The sequence below is a fragment of the Palaemon carinicauda genome, chromosome 41, assembly GCF_036898095.1.
Source record: "Palaemon carinicauda isolate YSFRI2023 chromosome 41, ASM3689809v2, whole genome shotgun sequence".
NCBI classification, from domain to species: Eukaryota; Metazoa; Arthropoda; class Malacostraca; order Decapoda; family Palaemonidae; genus Palaemon; species Palaemon carinicauda.
Window position 1 is genome coordinate 47,343,987 of NC_090765.1, and position 20,011 is coordinate 47,363,997.

Here is a 20,011-nt window from a genome sequence, read left to right on the forward strand (position 1 = left end):
TCGAAGGCTATGACAGATATAATTGTGTGGAGGAAGCGTACAAAAAATAAAAAAAGAGGAAGGAAACAAACAACCTTTTTTAGATGGCCTGGTTTGTTAGCGTTCCTTCTTTCTTCTAACTGGGAATATTTTCATACACAAATGATTTAGTTATGCGAATATTTTAAGAAAATTTTTCCCAACAAAATATTGTTCAAACATTGATAAATTATTAAATGACATGTTGGGTCAGACTTTGAAAAATAGCCACAGTTCATAAACTCAAATTCTATGTTAGTTTTCCTTTTCTTCATTATGATTTCCTTAGTCATAAATATACGTAAATCACCCAACAACACTTTGCAACAGTTGAGGAAAAAAATGAATCCCAAAGAATCATCTCACAATTTTTTGTTTCTTTTTTTAAAGAGCAATTCAATTCTCTAATGTCCTCTGGTGTAGCATATAGATAGATTGCCCAAAGTGTAACTCTGGGACCCACGTAATTGGTGAGAGTGATAATTGATTTTCATAGAGGTTTGAGCTTTCGAACTGCCTGCAGATATCCGGGCCAGAACATTCGAAGTGAATGCAGAATATCCTGCCCAGAACACTCAAATATTTGCAATCATGCTAAAATATGCAAACTAAATGTTGATAACAAAGATTTTAGTATTATAGACCAAGTATCAAATAACCATGACTTGCCTATTCCTGAGTCAATTATGATTAAACGACAGGTTCCAACGTTATACACCGAAGTTTCCTCTACTCAATTGTATCTGTTATATCTTTCTTCGTTTTGTTTTGTTTCTGCTGATGGCATTCAGTTTTTCATTATGCCCCTGCGAGGTTGGTTTGACTGTTCTGTTTAATGTATATTTTCCTTTAAATTATTGATTGATTTTTTACTAATTTTTACTGTTTCTTAATGTTACGTATATGCTTCATATTTGTAGTCCTGGAAAACGTGATTATGAAAATCACAAAGTGATAAATGGTATTTTTGGGAACAACTGCTTTCCCTATATACATTGTAAAATGTACATTATATGTTATCGCTGCCTTCACTGATGATTATATATGATTTTATATATACACACATATACACACACAAAGTAATTACAAAGAGAAACCTGAATAATTAAGACCATCAGATAGAATGATTTTGTTGGTAAACTTGCCTGTTAATAAATGATGGCAGGTACTAGTGCAACCCTATAATTTCCATAAAAATGTATTTTCACGTTATTCATTGAATTAGGTTTTCAGTGACTTGGAGATGCTAAGTAATAGTATTACTTTTTAAGATCTCAGTTCATTATGTTCTAATTTTGTTCAATTGAGAGAGAGAGAGAGAGAGAGAGAGAGAGAGAGAGAGAGAGAGAGAGAGAGAGAGAGAGAGAGAGAGAGAGAGAGAGAGAGAGAGAGATTTTTTGAATTCCATTTTGATTAAGATTATCTTGCTTGTATTTTATATACTTTTCGACTGATAGATGAAGCTTGTATAATAAGCCGGATAATTATATGCATGATAATTGAAAGTCGAGATGCCTCGATGAAGTTTAGCATCTCGAAGAATGCAAAAATGAGTAAATGGGAGTGAAATGAAAGATGATATCCTATTTAATGATGGAATATAAAATATCGAACTTTAATGATTTTATATTTATATATATATGTATGTATGTATGTATATATATATATATATATATATATATATATATATATATATATATATATATATATATATATATATTGATGTCTTTAAATCTCTCTAATTACTGCTATTAACTTGAAAAGGATCTATCAAAAAGAAATTATGTTCTTATAACGACCATTTTTAACTTACCTCTAGAACTTCTTTTCTTTTGAACATGATAATGCTGGAATGATTGATGGGAATATTTGGAATTGTACAAGTGGGTGTATGGATCAGGAATTCCTTTGGTGGGTTTTCTGGAAAAAAATAGGTATGAGATTAACATTGTGATATCTATCTATCTATCTATCTATCTATATATATATATATATATATATATATATATATATATATATATAATTTATATATATATATATATATATATATATATATATATATATATATATGTATATATATATATATATATATATATATATATATATATATATATTTATATATATATATATATTTATATATATATATATATATTTATATATATATACATATATATATATATACATATATATATATATATATATATATATATATATACACACACATATAGTTTATGATATATCTAATGGGTGATATTTTTCTTGTGGAAAGATTTGTTCGATATTTTTATCGGAGCTCTTTCGTCTGTACACACACTGCAAAAATTCCATACTTATATAAAACCGGAGATTTTTGACAAGCGGTTTTACTCACCATATAATTGATTCTCAACACATTCAACTTCACATTGCTCGTGGTAATCCATATGCTGCATAATTATATTTCTGTAGGCAGTATGATAATAGCACATGCTGAGAATTCCTGCGCCCATTAAAAACAGCAGATACTTCATAGTTTCTGCAAGTAGAATAACAGGGCCTTTAACTGCAAGATCCTCACTGCCCGTGTTTTCTGACATCAATCGGAAATGAAATAACTAAGCAAAATGTAAAGATGCCTCTTTTAAAGAGGAAAATATTTACAATTCCCTGATGTATTCAAAGCAGTGTCTTTAGATTCTATTAATTTTTGATGGTGTGTAAGGGGGTTATTGAAAGTGGTTATAATACATAGGATCAAAAATTTTCGGCCATTTTTTTTTTCCTCCAAAGTATCTGCTTAGGGGGCAGTAGTTTAAGTCTCGTTGCTTTTTCATACTTTTTGGTTTATTGTAAGATGTTTGTCATAAACTCTTGAATAATATCCATAATATTCATAAACATAGTTCTTGGATATAAAGACTTTTATCTGGCGCCATTGTTTTCATAATTTACAATACATTGGTTTTGAACCTTTTTATTGTATATTTTTTTTTTCTTAATTCATCCACACGTAGAATGGATGGAAAATATACTATACAAATGACAGAATAACTTTAGATCCTTGCATTTATATGCGAAAACGTGCATCATTTTAAGAGAATCAAGTCTTTACCTTGAAACTTCAGAAAATTTTCATATCTTACACAAAATGCTATTATTTTGGTCGCCCAGAACTTATGATAAATTCATGAGGTAATGAATACTGTAAAGTTTGTCAAAGTAGCAAAATTGTTAATCAACTGATGGTTACTCTTTTGACAAAACTGCACTGTAAATAAGAGAAAAGAACACGTGAAAGAATCATGTACTTTGAAGATGAGCAGTTTGTATGATTGTTGTCAATGAAATCGAACTGAACTCTGGCATTATTCTTGTTCTTGAAATAGTGTATGATTGGCTTGAGAGGTCACTGCTTGGAATTAGTGTAATTTGTCTTAAAGAATCAGGATGTATATTTTTTTTAAAATGTTTAGTATTTGCTATCTCTACTTTACTTATATGTCTGATGTATATCAAAGCTCCCTTATAAAAAAAGTTTAATATATGATTTAATGATTTAGTAACATAGATTAACGATATAATGCAAGTATAGTCATCATGGCAGAAAATAGCTATTTTTTATATTTCCATGAGCAATTCATGCGTTTATAGATTAAGCTACTTCAAATATTTTTCAACCGTCTTATTCCTTTATTTCTATCTTATAACTGACCTTTGACAGCCATGCTGCACAGATATTCCAAATGATACCTGGAAAAAAAAGTTTCCTTAATTAGAAAGTGTATGAAATGGAATTTGACAGACGAAGAAGGGTAGTAGTGCTATACGATTTAAATGCAGAACCATGTAACTCAGAATGGAGGAGCATAATAGAGATACATGCATTTCATGGAATTAATGAGAATTTCAACCTTATGTTTCGAAGATGTGTCATTGATTTTACCGTTCATTATTATTATTAGGAAGGTGAAAGGGGAATGGAGGCTCGTGCATAATTCTTTTTTTAAAGGGACAAGATTGCGGGAATTTAATTTTTTGTTTCCATGCAGAGAAAAAATGGTAAGGAAAAGTTTGAATTCTCATTTTTCAGATAATGATAGATTTAAATGACAGACGTGGGGTGTAAGAAGGTATTCTTGTTCAGCAACTGTTTGAAACAAGAGGTAAAAGCGAAGGGTATATAAATATCAATAAGATAGCCGAGTTGAATCGGAGTGAAAATTGCATATAGCATGATATAAGAAAGAATCTGCACTTAACCCTTTGATTGCCGACGCTTCACCAAATGATTTGACAGTTATTATCCATATAGATGAAAAATTACCGTTTTATTGATAAATAATGTGACTTATATTGGAAAATGATAAGAGAAAGATATAGAAACTGGAAATTACTGGGAGTAAAATACGTCCATTGGTGCCAAAGGATGTAGAAAAATTGGACGTAAATCATGTCCAATGGGGCTCTAAGAGTTAAAGACAATTGGAAGGAGTCTTTAAGGTATGTGCAAAACTCAAGGATGGTATTGAAAAATTGGCTGTTAGTATTTTTGTGCAAAGGATAATAGGAAGGGTGAAGAAAAGCTGTAATTGTACTTGAAAGATTATTAAAGCCAGGAAAGTAAATATTTAGAGGATCCTTGTAAGAATAAACAGTCAAACTGAGAAGGGAGAAGAAAGCAGCTCAGTAAACGGCAGTGAATTAGTCCCAGCATAATATTTTTGAAATTCTGCCAATTTCTTATTAAACACTTAAAACCATAAGTATGGCACTTATGGCCCCCATAAAAATAGGATAAAATTATCTGGAATTCTCAAGAAATTTTTGGAAATTGAAATCATACCCTTGAGATTTCTTGTGCATTAGACAAGATCTAGCATAGGTTTCTTGTAGCCATATTGCTTGTCTATTATTTTTCTTCATTCTCTAACCTTAAAATTGTTCATCTGGGTAGATTGTTTCTACTGTGCCTGAGGGCTCTAAATTACGTCCACTTCCACTTTGGGAATTTCGCTTTTACACCTGATCATCTCTACTCATTATTTTCTTTTCTTCAATGGCTTGTTGAAGCGCCTTTTTGCTCATCCCACTCATAAGTAGAAGATTCTAATCCTTGCAAAGATTCATCATCCATACCTCGACCGTCTTTTGAGTTTAATTCTTTATGTTGATTGACAAGGGGTGATGTTATTAATGCGATTTTAGATTTGTCCTAATGATACAAACTAAACTTTTATTAATCTTTTACAAACTAAACTTTTATTAATCTTTCTTTTATAGTCTTCCAAGCTGCACATTCATGTATGAGAATTTATAAGTTCTACTTGTCTGAGACAAATGAATATGTCTTAGTATGTCCTAGAGAGATCATGTCATTTTCAATCTATTTTTTTAGAAGCAGGTGTGCCCTTTTGGGGCAGCATATACACCTCTATGCAGACCCTTCAAATTGATAAGAGGGTTTCTTTTTCTGTGAAGGTCCTTTGGATTTCCCAAAAATATAATATTAAAAGAGAGGCCGTTATTACCTGTAACTGAGGTTCACTTCTACTTCATCGTAAAATCTTATCTATTGTGACTATTTCGTAAATACTGTTGTAGGAATTACAATAAAATAACTTCTTTAATGTGTCTCACTTCTATATCAACTTTAATGAATGTTTTATTTACAGATATTCGATAAAAATCCCAAGTGTTAGTGATTGATTTATCATAAAAAGTTTACAAACTTACCAATCCGCTATAATGCTGGAGGTGCGTTAATTTCGATTCTAAGAACACGTCCTGAATACGACAAGATTATAAACGACAAAATCGAAACAAGTTCTTTTTATATATTTATAGCCCGATAGTCAAGTAAACTGTTTATCTGTATTTGTACTTGGCGGTAAAGTTCGAATCCTTCTCCTGGCAGAATATATATATATATATATATATATATATATATATATATATATATATATATATATATATATATATATATAATACATTAAAGTCTGGATTTTCTTACTGACCTCGGGATCAGACCCCCAGGCGAAATCACTCAAAGACTATGGCATCTGACCGGCCGGGTTTCGAACCCTGGTCCAGGATACTTGTATGACCGTGACATTACCACTTAGCCACGAAGAAAGATAAAAGTCAATGACAATTCTTTTGTACATATACCTGTCGAATTCAGGCTTTTTGTACTTAGAATTGAAATCAACCCATCTTCACCATTGTAGCTAATTGGTAGGTTTGTAACATGGTATTCGATTAATGATAAATTTTGCACATTTAAACGTGTTTTTCATATTTTAAATAAGACATATATTTTAATACATTAAAGTCTGCACTCTCATACCGACCTCGGGATCAGAACCCCACGCGAAATCACTCAAACACTATAGCATCTGACCGGCCGGGTCTCGAACCCTGGTCCAGGATACTTGTATGACTGTGACACTACCACTTAACCATGATGAAAGATAAAAGTCAAGGACAATTCTCCTGTACATATACCTGTCGAATTCAGGTTTTTTTGTACTTAGAATTAAATCAACCAATCTTCATCATCGTAGCTAATTGGTAGGTTTGTACCAGCTAGGACTTCGCCCACTGTTAGAAATACCAACTACAACTGTGACCACTGTTAGAAATACCAGCTGGGACTTCAACCACTGTTAGAAGTACTAGCTAGGACTTTAATCGCTGTTAAAAGTACCAACTATGACTTCAACTGCTGTTTGAAGTACCAGCTAGGACTTTGACCGCTGTTAAAAGTACCAGTCAGGGCTTCGACCGGTGATAGAAGTATCAGCTGGAACTTTGACCCCTGTTAGAAGTACTAGCTGGGACTTAAACCACTTAGAAGTACCAGCTAGGACTTCAACCACTGTTAAAGTACCAGTTGGGACTTCGACCCCTATTAGAAGTACCAGCTGGGACTTCGACCACTGTTAGAAGTACAAGCTAGGACTTCGACCACTGTTAGAAGTACCAGTTGGGACTTCGACCGCTGTTAAAATTACCAGCTAGGACTTTGACCCCTGTTAGAAGTACCAGCTAGGATTTCGACCATTGTTAGATGTAGCAGCTGGGACTTCGACCACTGTTAGAAGTACCAGCTGGGACTTCGACCACTGTTAGAAGTACCAGCTGGGACTTCGACCACTGTTAGAAGTACCAGCTGGGACTTCGACCACTGTTAGAAGTACCAGCTAGGACTTCGACCACTATTAGAAGTACCAGATGACTTCGATCACTGTTAGAATTACCATCTGGGAATTTGACCGCTGTGAGAAGTACCAGATAAGACTTTGATCGGTGATAGAAGTACCATATAGGACTTCGACCACTGTTAGAAATACCATCTGGGATTTCGACCACTGTTAGAAGTACTAGCTAGGACTTCGACCACTGTTAGAAATACCAGCTAGGACTTCGACCACTGTTGGAAGTACCAGCTGGGACTTCGACCACTGTTAGAAATACCAGGTAGCACTTCGACCACTGTTAGAAATACCATCTGGGATTTCGACCACTGTTAGAAGTACTAGCTAGGACTTCGACCACTGTTAGAAATACCAGCTAAGACTTCGACCACTGTTAGAAATACCAGCTAGGACTTCGACCACTGTTGGAAGTACCAGCTGGGACTTCGACCACTGTTAGAAGTACCAGCTGGGACTTCGACCACTGTTAGAAGTACCAGCTAGGACTTCAACCACTGTTAGAAGTATCAGCTAGGACTTTGACCACTCTTAGAAATAACAACTGGGACTTCGACCACTGTTAAAAGGGCCATCTAGGACTTTGACCGCTGTTAGAAGTACCAGAAAGGAATTTGACCATTGTTAAAAATACCAGCTAGGACTTCGACCACTGTTAGAAATACCAGCTAGGACTTCCACCACTGTTAGAAGACCAGCTGGGACTTCAACCACTGTTAGAAGTACTAGCTAGGACTTTAAATTCTGTTAGAAGTACCAACTAGGACTTCGACTGCTGTTAGAAGTACCAGCTAGGACTAAAACTGCTGTTAAAAGTACCAGTCAGGCCTTCGACCGGTGATAGAAATACCAGCTGGGACCTCGACAACTGTTAGATGTACAGGGTGGGACTTTGAACACTGTTAGAAGTACCAGCTGGGACTTTGACCGCTGTTAGAAGTACCAGCTAGGACTTCAGCCACTGTTAGAAGTACCAGCTGGGACTTTGACCGCTGTTAGAAGTACCAGCTAGGACTTCAGCCACTGTTAGAAGTACCAGCTGGGACTTTGACCACTGTTAGATGTACCAGCTGGGACTTCAACCGCTTTTAAAAGTACCAGCTATGACTTTGATCCCTGTTAGAAGTACCAGCCGGGACTTGGACCAGCTGGGACTTTGATCACTTTTAGAAGTACCAGCTGGGAATTTGACCGTGAAAAGTACCAGCTAAGACTTTGACGGGTGATAGAAGTATCAGCAAGGACTTCGACCAATGTTAAAAGTACCATCTAGGACTTTGTCCACTGTTAGAAGTACCAGCTATGACTTCGACCACTGTTAGAAGTACCAGCTAGGAGTTACCACTGTAAGAAGTACCAGCTAGGACTTCGATCACTGTTAAAGTAACAGCTAGGACTTCGACCGCTGTTAGAAATACCAGTTAGGACTTTGACCATTATTAGAAGTACCAGCTAAGACTTCAACCACTGTTAGAAGTACCAGCTGGGAATATGACCGCTGTGAAAAGTACCAGATAAGACTTTGACCAGTGATAGAAGTACTAGCTAGGACTTCGACCACTGTTAAAAGGGTTATATAGGACTTTGACTGCTGTTAGAAGTACCAGCAGGGAATTTGATCGTTGTTAGAAATACCAGCTAGGACTTCGACCGCTGTTAAAAGTACCAGTTAGGTCTTCGACCACTGTTGGAAGTACCAGCTGGGACTTTAACTGCTGTTAGAAGTACCAGCTGGGATTTCAACCGCTGTTAAAAGTACCAGTTAGGGCTTCGTCTGGTGATAGAAGTACCAGCTGGGACCTCGACCACTGTTAGAAGTACCAGCTAGGACTTTGACCACTGATAGAAATACCAGCTAGGACCTTGGTCACTGTTAGATGTACCAGCTGGGACTTCGACTGCTTTTAAAAGTACCAGCTATGACTTTAACCCTTGTTAGAAGTACCAGCTTGGACTTGGACCATTGTTAGAAGTACCAGCCGGGACTTGGACCAGCTGGGACTTTGATCACTTTTAGAAGTACCAGCTGGGAATTTGACCAGTGTGAAAAGTAACAGCTAAGACTCTGACGGGTGATAGAAGTATCAGCTAGGACTTCGACCACTGTTAAAAGTATCATCTAGGACTTTGTCCACTGTTGAAGTACCAGTTATGACTTCGACCACTGTTGAAGTACCAGCTGGGACTTCAACCACTATTAAAGTACCAGCTATGACTTCAACCGCTGATAAAAGTACCAGCTATGACTTCGACGGCTGATAAAAGTAGCAGCTAGGGCTTCGACTGGTGATAGAGGTACCAACTAGGACTTTGACAACTGTTAAAAGTACCAGCTAGGACTTTGACAACTGTTAGAAGTACCAGCTGGAACTTGGACCACTGCTAGAAGTACTAGGTAGGACTCTGACCATAATTAGAAGTACAAGTTAAAACTTTGACCACTGTCAGAAGTACCAGGTAGGACTTCGATCGCTGTTAGAAGTACCAGCTAGGACTTCGACCACTGTTAGAAGTACTAGCTAGGGCTTTGACCACTATTAGAAGTACCAGCTTGGACTTTGACCACTGTTGGCAGTACCAGCTAGGACTTTGACCACTGTTGGCAGTACTGCTGAGGACTTAAATGATTGTAGACGTTAACTGTGGTTAGTTCTTATTCTGTTTTAGTGATATTGGAAGGTGTCAGGTTGATGACCTATTTTAACGCTAAACCCTTGATTTTTTTTACTCTTAATAAGATAATTAACAAACAAAATAGGTATAAATAATGTCAAAAAAAATTTTTTGAACCTAAGATATTAAGATTAAAGCTATGGTGATCTTTTTGCACATTGGTCATTTTGAAATTGAATTATGTTCTTCAGAAACAAGTAAAACTCATCATTATGTGAGGTAGGAGACTACTGTATTTATTGTATTTCAGTGATCAAGAACTGCTCCAAGATTAGAGAGAGAGAGAGAGAGAGAGAGAGAGAGAGAGAGAGAGAGAGAGAGAGAGAGAGAGAGAGAGAGAGAGAGAGAGAGCCGACCCAGTTGTTTTCTAGGAGGGTACAGTGATAATTTAGCTAATGTGTTTAAAGCGTTTGAGATTTCCCATAAAAAGAGTTATTAATACAGATAAGAGGGTCTGGAGACGGGACGTAATATTTACACCTTCAACTTGAGAAATACCATGAAATTGTGTAAACGAAAAAAAAAAAAATTTACAAACTCAGAAGGCATTTTAAATTTCTGTCGATGGAGTCTTGTTCCAGGAAATATTCCAGTCATTTTGCATATTATTCGCTTTAAACATTTGTCTTTAAGAATTTTGTCAAACCCAAGACAGCAATAGTTTTCATTACTTCTCTAAAAGTAAAAGTTGAAATTATTTGGTTTTTATTCTGTGAAAAGAGAGTAATAGGATGGTCTAAAGATAACAAACGATTACCTTTCATTACAGAGAACACGGTATATCTCTAGAAACTAACTGTTGTTGAAAATAATTGTATATTTCCGCATCATTTGACGTTTTACGCCTCCAATGGGATAGTCTGTAGATAACATCTGATTATCTTTCATTGTAAAGAACCGGTCATATGTTTCTACAAAGCAGACGATAATTAATGAGTAGTTGCTTATTTCCGCATCATTGTAATTTTTATTTCTCCACTAGATTAACAATAAAAAGATCCAGTTTGGTTAATGGCATATCATGTTAGGATTACTTGTATACAAAGATCTACTGAAAGCCCGCCAGTATTTTTTAACGTAAAATTTTACTTGGATTATAATAATTAAGTTTAAAAATCCCTATTTTCATTAATGTTTTTAAGAGCATAGCTGTTATGTATCCCTGAATACAATGATAAATGAGTAAAAATTATAAAAATATAGGAAAGAAATTATAATATCTTAATTAAATGAAGAGAAAATAAGGAAATACTTTATATGGTAGTAACAATAAAGAAACTTAAAAAACACATGAGATTAACTTAATTGTATTTTCAACCAATAAACAAAATTTGAAGAAGATCTCAATACAAACAATATTTAGTGCTACAAGTTTATTATTACATGGAACGTAGAATACGCCAGTTGTAAATAACTCTTACAATATCTAATGGCAAGTTTTTCGTATCCCTTGATATTGAAGTGACTAGTTAAGCAGCAGTTATTGCCTGGGACACCAGAGCTACGCCCCCCCCCCCCCCCCCTCATCCTCACCCAGGCATTCACTTCATGATAAGACTCCTTTAGAGAAAAATGTATCACTTGAAAAGGTCATTGTGTAATTTGATTATTCTCAATACAGTACTAATTGAGTTTTCGTTAAACCCCGACAAAAAAAATGTGTTATTTTCCTATTCGTTTTACGATTCACGCCACATCTGGAATTGATGTTTCACAACCCGTAACAGCTGTCTCTCGGTTTTATTTGATCACGAGATGCCACCGAGTGTGCTTTATGTTGGTCAAATTAGGAAGATGTTCATACGACACGTGACTGGTTTTTTTTTATGTTATGAGATAAAACATTTACACATATAGATCTATATATATTGCAGGAACATTGATATATGTATATGCAAGTTCATGTATGTATTAATAAATGTTTAAGTGAGAACAAGCATATGTGTATGCGTACGTGTATATATATATATATATATATATATATATATATATATATATATATATATATATATATATTTATATATATATACATATACATATACATATACATATATATATAATTTATATATATATGCACATATGTATATATGCCTATGTTTATGTGTTTGTTAATGAATATACGTACGTATGACAGGCAGTAAGTGATTCCCGGGACAATAGACCGAAATTAAAAGAAAGATAACCAGGGGATGGAGAGATTTTGGTAAACAAGATGAGATTACGAAGAATTAAAACGTCACTTTCTCTGAAAAAAAAAAAAGTATTTGATCAGATTGTCCTGCCAGTTTTATCTATTGCACCAGAAACTTGAAGCTGAACATATGTTAGTTACAGCTCACAGGGCTATGGAAAGAATAACGATGGGAATAACACCAAAAAAAAAAAAGAGCAACATGGAAACGGGAGCAAACTAAAGTAGAGGCTATTCCAACAGCATGTAAGAAAAAAGAAATGACATGGGCAGGATATATAATGAGAATGGCAGATAGTAGATAAACATTAACATTAACAGAATGGGTCCCTAGATATTGCAAAAGAAGCAGGTGAAGAAAGGGAAAACGATGGGTTGACGAACTAAGAAAGTTTGCGCTTGTGGACAGGCATAGAATGACCAACACACGCGATTGGAAGGGAATATATATGTGGCCTTTGTCCTGCAGTGGATTAGTTACGGCTGGTGTTAATATTTATGTGTTAATATTTTTTTATAATTTAAAAGTTTTCAATGATCAAAATTTATTGAGTTTAAAGTTTCCAGGTGTTAACGTTCATATGGAAGCGTGATTGCATTTCATTCACCATGGCTTTAAACCCTGATGAAAGCGTTAATTAATGGTTTCAGCAGCTGTTGGCACCATATAATATAAAATAAAATAACACATTTCCAGTTTCATCTATTCCCTGAACTTAAAAGAAGCTGTTTAAAGCTACAGAGATGTCTTTTAATCTTGAACGGCACAATTACTAACTTGCATGGTAGTACACACACACACGCACACACACACACACACACACACATATATATATATATATATATATATATATATATATATATATATATATATATATATATGGTATGTCACTGACGTGAAAGTTTCTTTGACCAGGGTTCGATAACCCGGTCGACCAGAAGCTATTGTCTTTGAGTTGATTCCACCTTGGGTCTCTGATCCCGACGTACAGGGGGAACCCAGATATTAAGGTAATATAATATATAGCTTATTTAAATATATATATATATATATATATATATATATATATATATATATTCAAATAAGCCATATATATTTTTTGATACATTAATGTCTGGATTCTCTTAACGACCTCGGGATCAGAGCCCCAGGCGAAATCACACAAAGACAAGAGCTTGGCTCCGGCCGGGAATCGAACCCTGGTCGGCAAGCTTGTACAGACAGTGACTAACCCACTTGGCCACGAAGAAAGATAAAAGTCAATGACAATTCTTCTGTACTTATACCTGTTGAATTCAGGTATTTTGTACTTAGAATTGAAATCAACCCATCTTCACCATCGTAGCTAATTGGTAGTTTGTTACTTGGCATTCAATTAATGATAAATTTTGCACATTTTTACGTGTTTTTCATATTCAAATAAGCCAAATATATTTTTTGATACATTAATGTCTGGATTCTCTTAACGACTTCGGGATCAGAGCCCCAGGCGAAATCACACAAAGACAAGAGCTTGGCTCCGGCCGGGAATCGAACCCTGGTCGGCAAGCTTGTACAGACAGTGACTAACCCACTTGGCCACGAAGAAAGATAAAAGTCAATGACAATTCTTCTGTACTTATACCTGTCGAATTCAGGTATTTTGTACTTAGAATTGAAATCAACCCATCTTCACCATCGTAGCTAATTGTTAGTTTGTTACTTGGCATTCAATTAATGATAAATTTTGCACATTTTTACGTGTTTTTCATATTCAAATAAGCCATATATATTTTTTGATACATTAATGTCTGGATTCTCTTAACGACCTCGGGATCAGAGCCCCAGGCGAAATCACACAAAGACAAGAGCTTGGCTCCGGCCGGGAATCGAACCCTGGTCGGCAAGCTTGTACAGACAGTGACTAACCCACTTGGCCACGAAGAAAGATAAAAGTCAATGACAATTCTTCTGTACTTATACCTGTCGAATTCAGGTATTTTGTACTTAGAATTGAAATCAACCCATCTTCACCATCGTAGCTAATTGGTAGTTTGTTACTTGGCATTCAATTAATGATAAATTTTGCACATTTTTACGTGTTTTTCATATTCAAATAAGCCATATATATTTTTTGATACATTAATGTCTGGATTCTCTTAACGACCTCGGGATCAGAGCTCCAGGCGAAATCACACAAAGACAAGAGCTTGGCTCCGGCCGGGAATCGAACCCTGGTCGGCAAGCTTGTACAGACAGTGACTAACCCACTTGGCCACGAAGAAAGATAAAAGTCAATGACAATTCTTCTGTACTTATACCTGTCGAATTCAGGTATTTTGTACTTAGAATTGAAATCAACCCATCTTCACCATCATAGCTAATTGGTAGTTTGTTACTTGGCATTTAATTAATGATAAATTTTGCACATTTTTACGTGTTTTTCATATTCAAATAAGCCATATATATTTTTTGATACATTAATGTCTGGATTCTCTTAACGACCTCGGGATCAGAGCCCCAGGCGAAATCACACAAAGACAAGAGCTTGGCTCCGGCCGGGAATCGAACCCTGGTCGGCAAGCTTGTACAGACAGTGACTAACCCACTTGGCCACGAAGAAAGATAAAAGTCAATGACAATTCTTCTGTACTTATACCTGTCGAATTCAGGTATTTTGTACTTAGAATTGAAATCAACCCATCTTCACCATCGTAGCTAATTGGTAGTTTGTTACTTGGCATTCAATTAATGATAAATTTTGCACATTTTTACGTGTTTTTCATATTCAAATAAGCCAAATATATTTTTTGATACATTAATGTCTGGATTCTCTTAACGACTTCGGGATCAGAGCCCCAGGCGAAATCACACAAAGACAAGAGCTTGGCTCCGGCCGGGAATCGAACCCTGGTCGGCAAGCTTGTACAGACAGTGACTAACCCACTTGGCCACGAAGAAAGATAAAAGTCAATGACAATTCTTCTGTACTTATACCTGTCGAGTTCAGGTATTTTGTACTTAGAATTGAAATCAACCCATCTTCACCATCGTAGCTAATTGTTAGTTTGTTACTTGGCATTCAATTAATGATAAATTTTGCACATTTTTACGTGTTTTTCATATTCAAATAAGCCATATATATTTTTTGATACATTAATGTCTGGATTCTCTTAACGACCTCGGGATCAGAGCCCCAGGCGAAATCACACAAAGACAAGAGCTTGGCTCCGGCCGGGAATCGAACCCTGGTCGGCAAGCTTGTACAGACAGTGACTAACCCACTTGGCCACGAAGAAAGATAAAAGTCAATGACAATTCTTCTGTACTTATACCTGTCGAATTCAGGTATTTTGTACTTAGAATTGAAATCAACCCATCTTCACCATCATAGCTAATTGGTAGTTTGTTACTTGGCATTCAATTAATGATAAATTTTGCACATTTTTACGTGTTTTTCATATTCAAATAAGCCATATATATTTTTTGATACTTTAATGTCTGGAATCTCTTAACGACCTCGGGATCAGAGCTCCAGGCGAAATCACACAAAAACAAGAGCTTGGCTCCGGCCGGGAATCGAACCCTGGTCGGCAAGCTTGTACAGACAGTGACTAACCCACTTGGCCACGAAGAAAGATAAAAGTCAATGACAATTCTTCTGTACTTATACCTGTCGAATTCAGGTATTTTGTACTTAGAATTGAAATCAACCCATCTTCACCATCGTAGCTAATTGGTAGTTTGTTACTTGGCATTCAATTAATGATAAATTTTGCACATTTTTACGTGTTTTTCATATTCAAATAAGCCATATATATTTTTTGATACATTAATGTCTGGATTCTCTTAACGACCTCGGGATCAGAGCCCCAGGCGAAATCACACAAAGACAAGAGCTTGGCTCCGGCCGGGAATCGAACCCTGGTCGGCAAGCTTGTACAGACAGTGACTAACCCACTTGGCCACGAAGAAAGATAAAAGTCAATGACAATTCTTCTGTACTTATACCTGTCGAATTCAGGTATTTTGTACTTAGAATTGAAATCAACCCATCTTCACCATCGTAGCTAATTGTTAGTTTGTTACTTGGCATTCAATTAATGATAAATTTTGCACATTTTTACGTGTTTTTCATATTCAAATAAGCCATATATATTTTTTGATACATTAATGTCTGGATTCTCTTAACGACCTCGGGATCAGAGCCCCAGGCGAAATCACACAAAGACAAGAGCTTGGCTCCGGCCGGGAATCGAACCCTGGTCGGCAAGCTTGTACAGACAGTGACTAACCCACTTGGCCACGAAGAAAGATAAAAGTCAATGACAATTCTTCTGTACTTATACCTGTCGAATTCAGGTATTTTGTACTTAGAATTGAAATCAACCCATCTTCACCATCGTAGCTAATTGGTAGTTTGTTACTTGGCATTCAATTAATGATAAATTTTGCACATTTTTACGTGTTTTTCATATTCAAATAAGCCATATATATTTTTTGATACATTAATGTCTGGATTCTCTTAACGACCTCGGGATCAGAGCCCCAGGCGAAATCACACAAAGACAAGAGCTTGGCTCCGGCCGGGAATCGAATCCTGGTCGGCAAGCTTGTACAGACAGTGACTAACCCACTTGGCCACGAAGAAAGATAAAAGTCAATGACAATTCTTCTGTACTTATACCTGTCGAATTCAGGTATTTTGTACTTAGAATTGAAATCAACCCATCTTCACCATCGTTCGACCAGGTTTCGATTTCCTGCCGGAGCCAAGCTCTTGTCTTTGTGTGATTTCGCCTGGGGCTCTGATCCCGAGGTCGTTAAGAGAATCCAGACATTAATGTATCAAAAAATATATACGGCTTATTTGAATATGAAAAACACGTAAAAATGTGCAGAATTTATCATATATATATATATATATATATATATAATGTATATGAATATAATATATTATATATAAGATATATATAATATATATTATATATATGATATATATAATATATATTATATATATATATGTATGTAATATATGATATATATATATAATATATCATATAAATATATATATAATACGTATATAATGTATACTATATATATATATATATATATATATATATATATATATATATACATATATATATGTATATATATATGAAATATTTTAATGTTTTTTATTTGTTTACATTCATTTATATGTTATATACAGTTATATTTTTGAGAAAGTTAAACCTTTTGTCTTGCATAGTTCGTTCGTTTGCTTTCCTGGCATAAATTATGTAAATATGTTGTCGTTGTACCAGTATTTAGATTTCTTGAAAATATATAAAGCAAACTGGTCAGGATGTAAGTAGTGCTTTCATATTTCCTAGTCTTTTTATCTATAGTGTTCTAGTGATACATGAACAAACAAACACACACACACACACACACACACATATATATATATATATATATATATATATATATATATATATATGTATATATAAACCATAAATATCTCTTAATATAGAATTTACTCTGCCTCGAGATCAGAGATCCAAGGGGGGAATTAAAATTATGATAATAACTTCTGGCTTGTATGAAAAACACGATTAAATGAGAAAAATTATCGTATATATATATATATATATATATATATATATGTGTGTGTGTGTGTGTATATATATAATATATATGCATATGTATATATATATATATATATATATATATATCTATGTGTGTATATATAATATATATATATATATATATATATATATATATATATATATATATATATATATAGTACTGTGTGTTTAATTATTTTTTTTTTATAACCACAAAGTACGCTTTCTGAATGTCTGCTGTTAAACCTAGTTCAAGTTTGAAGTAGACAGCGTATGTGTTACAATGAACCATCGTAATGCCGTTGATAGAGTTGGTTATTTGACACTGTCTAATTAACCCCTCAACCAGGACCTCGACAAGATTTTAGAATTTCAAAAATTTTGTTATTAAACCTGAAAAATGGAATAAATATGCTAAATTTTTGAAGCACCTCTCCTATTTAATAATAAATATGATTCTAAAGTAGTATGTAAAATTGACAGCTTAAATACAAACTGTAAATTATTGCGTAAATTGGCCTTCAACCATTCCACATTTCATCTTGAGTTACTGATTAGACCCCATACGCGTATGAAATTTAGACCCCATACGTGTATAAAATTGCCCTTTCCCCTCTGAGACAGTCCCGTCGTGCCATAAAAGGATTAAAGTCCTATGAAACAGGAATCATATTTATATATTTTTCATTGACAGATATCATTAAACAAATGTCACTGATTGGAGTATTAAGAACAACAGACACTGTATTGTTTAAATCTAGACATCTTGCATAAATGCCATGTCGTCTTCCGTGTATGCATCCAGCGCACCAATCACCGGCCTAACGGTAAAGGTTCTTGTAACTGCTGATCATACTTACTGTCTGCTACGTTTTCATACTCACTGCAAAGTTGGAGGAAGGGCCAGACGATTTAAAAAAAAAAGATTACTGTTCGATCACTATTAGTGTTATTTGGCCAACCCTGGTTGGAAAATATAATTGATTGTTGCAATCTCAAAATCCTAGCTGTGGGAGCAACGCCAAAGAAAAAAAAAATAAGTATTTTCACCAAGTTTGGATTTCCTAAGTTCCACAGACACAACTCCAAGATTATGGAGATCTTTTCATGGAAAAAGAACTAGAACACTTGGTGTTATTAAATCTCTCATAGAAGTAGGCAAGACTGTTAGAAGCAAATACATATTTATTACTACAGTACTTGACGGATAGAATAGTTTGGGGAATACGTATATGCGATATCACATGTATAGTGCGAGATTTGTAGCAAAATGAGACAATTTGAGATGACAGTCAGCTGCTGAAAAGCAAACAGAACAATATTCAGAATATGGTAGGATGAAATATATATATATATATATATATATATATATATATATATATATATATATATATATATATATATATATATATATATATATATATATATATATATATATGTTTTCTCGTGAAGGACATATTTCCGTGAATATGAAAGTCTTTCAGGGAACCGATTTTTTTTTCTTTTTCGTGCAAAGCTTTATCACGCCACTAGTTTTTTTTTTTTCTTATTCTTTTAGAAATTCTCTATGAGAATATACGGAATTATGTTAGAAATTTATATTGCAGAATGAAATAGCTCGGTGGTAACGCGAACACATTTCTGGTAATAAATCTATTTTAATTATCAAAAAATGAAAGAGAATTTTGTTTATCCAATATCATTTGGACATAAGGAAAAATCATAAACTGTCGATTTCCTGGCCCTTTCCAAACTCTGCTTCTTGTATTGGTTCTTTGTTATGTTCTTTAGGATCTGACTCGTATACTTCTTTGATTATGAAGTTCTTTGTTCAGCCACCTACCTCTGTTTCCACCTTGGAGGACCAACTCACGCTCACTGGAAGGCAAGTCTTGCTGTTATGATAGCACTACCGCTATGAAGTTGTGAGATAGAAGGTATTTTTTTTAGAGGCGTGAACACCTGTTAACCTCTCTCTCTCTCTCTCTCTCTCTCTCTCTCTCTCTCTCTCTCTCTCTCTCTCTCTCTCTCTCTCTCTCATGTAGCATATTTTGATCATATGCTGCAGGCAAGTCAACCATAAAATGAAGCTCGCTTGAAACCTTTTGTTAATGCCGTCATCTTTTTTCAGTGAAAATTGGTAGTTATTTTAGTTTCTTGATCGAGCCAAGTATAAGAATCAACAGCCGTTGTACAATTATTATTATAATTATTATTATTATCATTATTATCATTATTATTATCATTATTATTATTATTATTATTATTATTATTAGTTAAACTACAGCCTTAGTTGGAAAAGCAGGATGCTATAAGCCCAAGGTACCCAACATGGAAAATAGCCCAT

The 20,011-nt window shown here is 34.6% G+C and overlaps 1 protein-coding gene across 1 annotated transcript in view; it reads right to left on the reverse strand.

Moving 5' to 3' along the window:
- LOC137632299 (uncharacterized) overlaps nucleotides 1-19,592 on the reverse strand; it is a 33,812-nt gene extending 14,220 nt beyond the window's left edge. Inside the window, exons 1-4 of the mRNA XM_068364210.1 lie at nucleotides 19,508-19,592; nucleotides 3,710-3,747; nucleotides 2,390-2,533; nucleotides 1,832-1,938 (exon numbers count right to left, since the gene is read on the reverse strand). Of these exons, the coding sequence (XP_068220311.1) occupies nucleotides 1,832-1,938; nucleotides 2,390-2,533; nucleotides 3,710-3,722 (264 nt within the window). The 5' untranslated portion in view covers nucleotides 3,723-3,747; nucleotides 19,508-19,592. The remainder of the gene's footprint in view (nucleotides 1-1,831; nucleotides 1,939-2,389; nucleotides 2,534-3,709; nucleotides 3,748-19,507) is intronic.
- Between the last annotated feature and the right edge of the window lie 419 nt (nucleotides 19,593-20,011).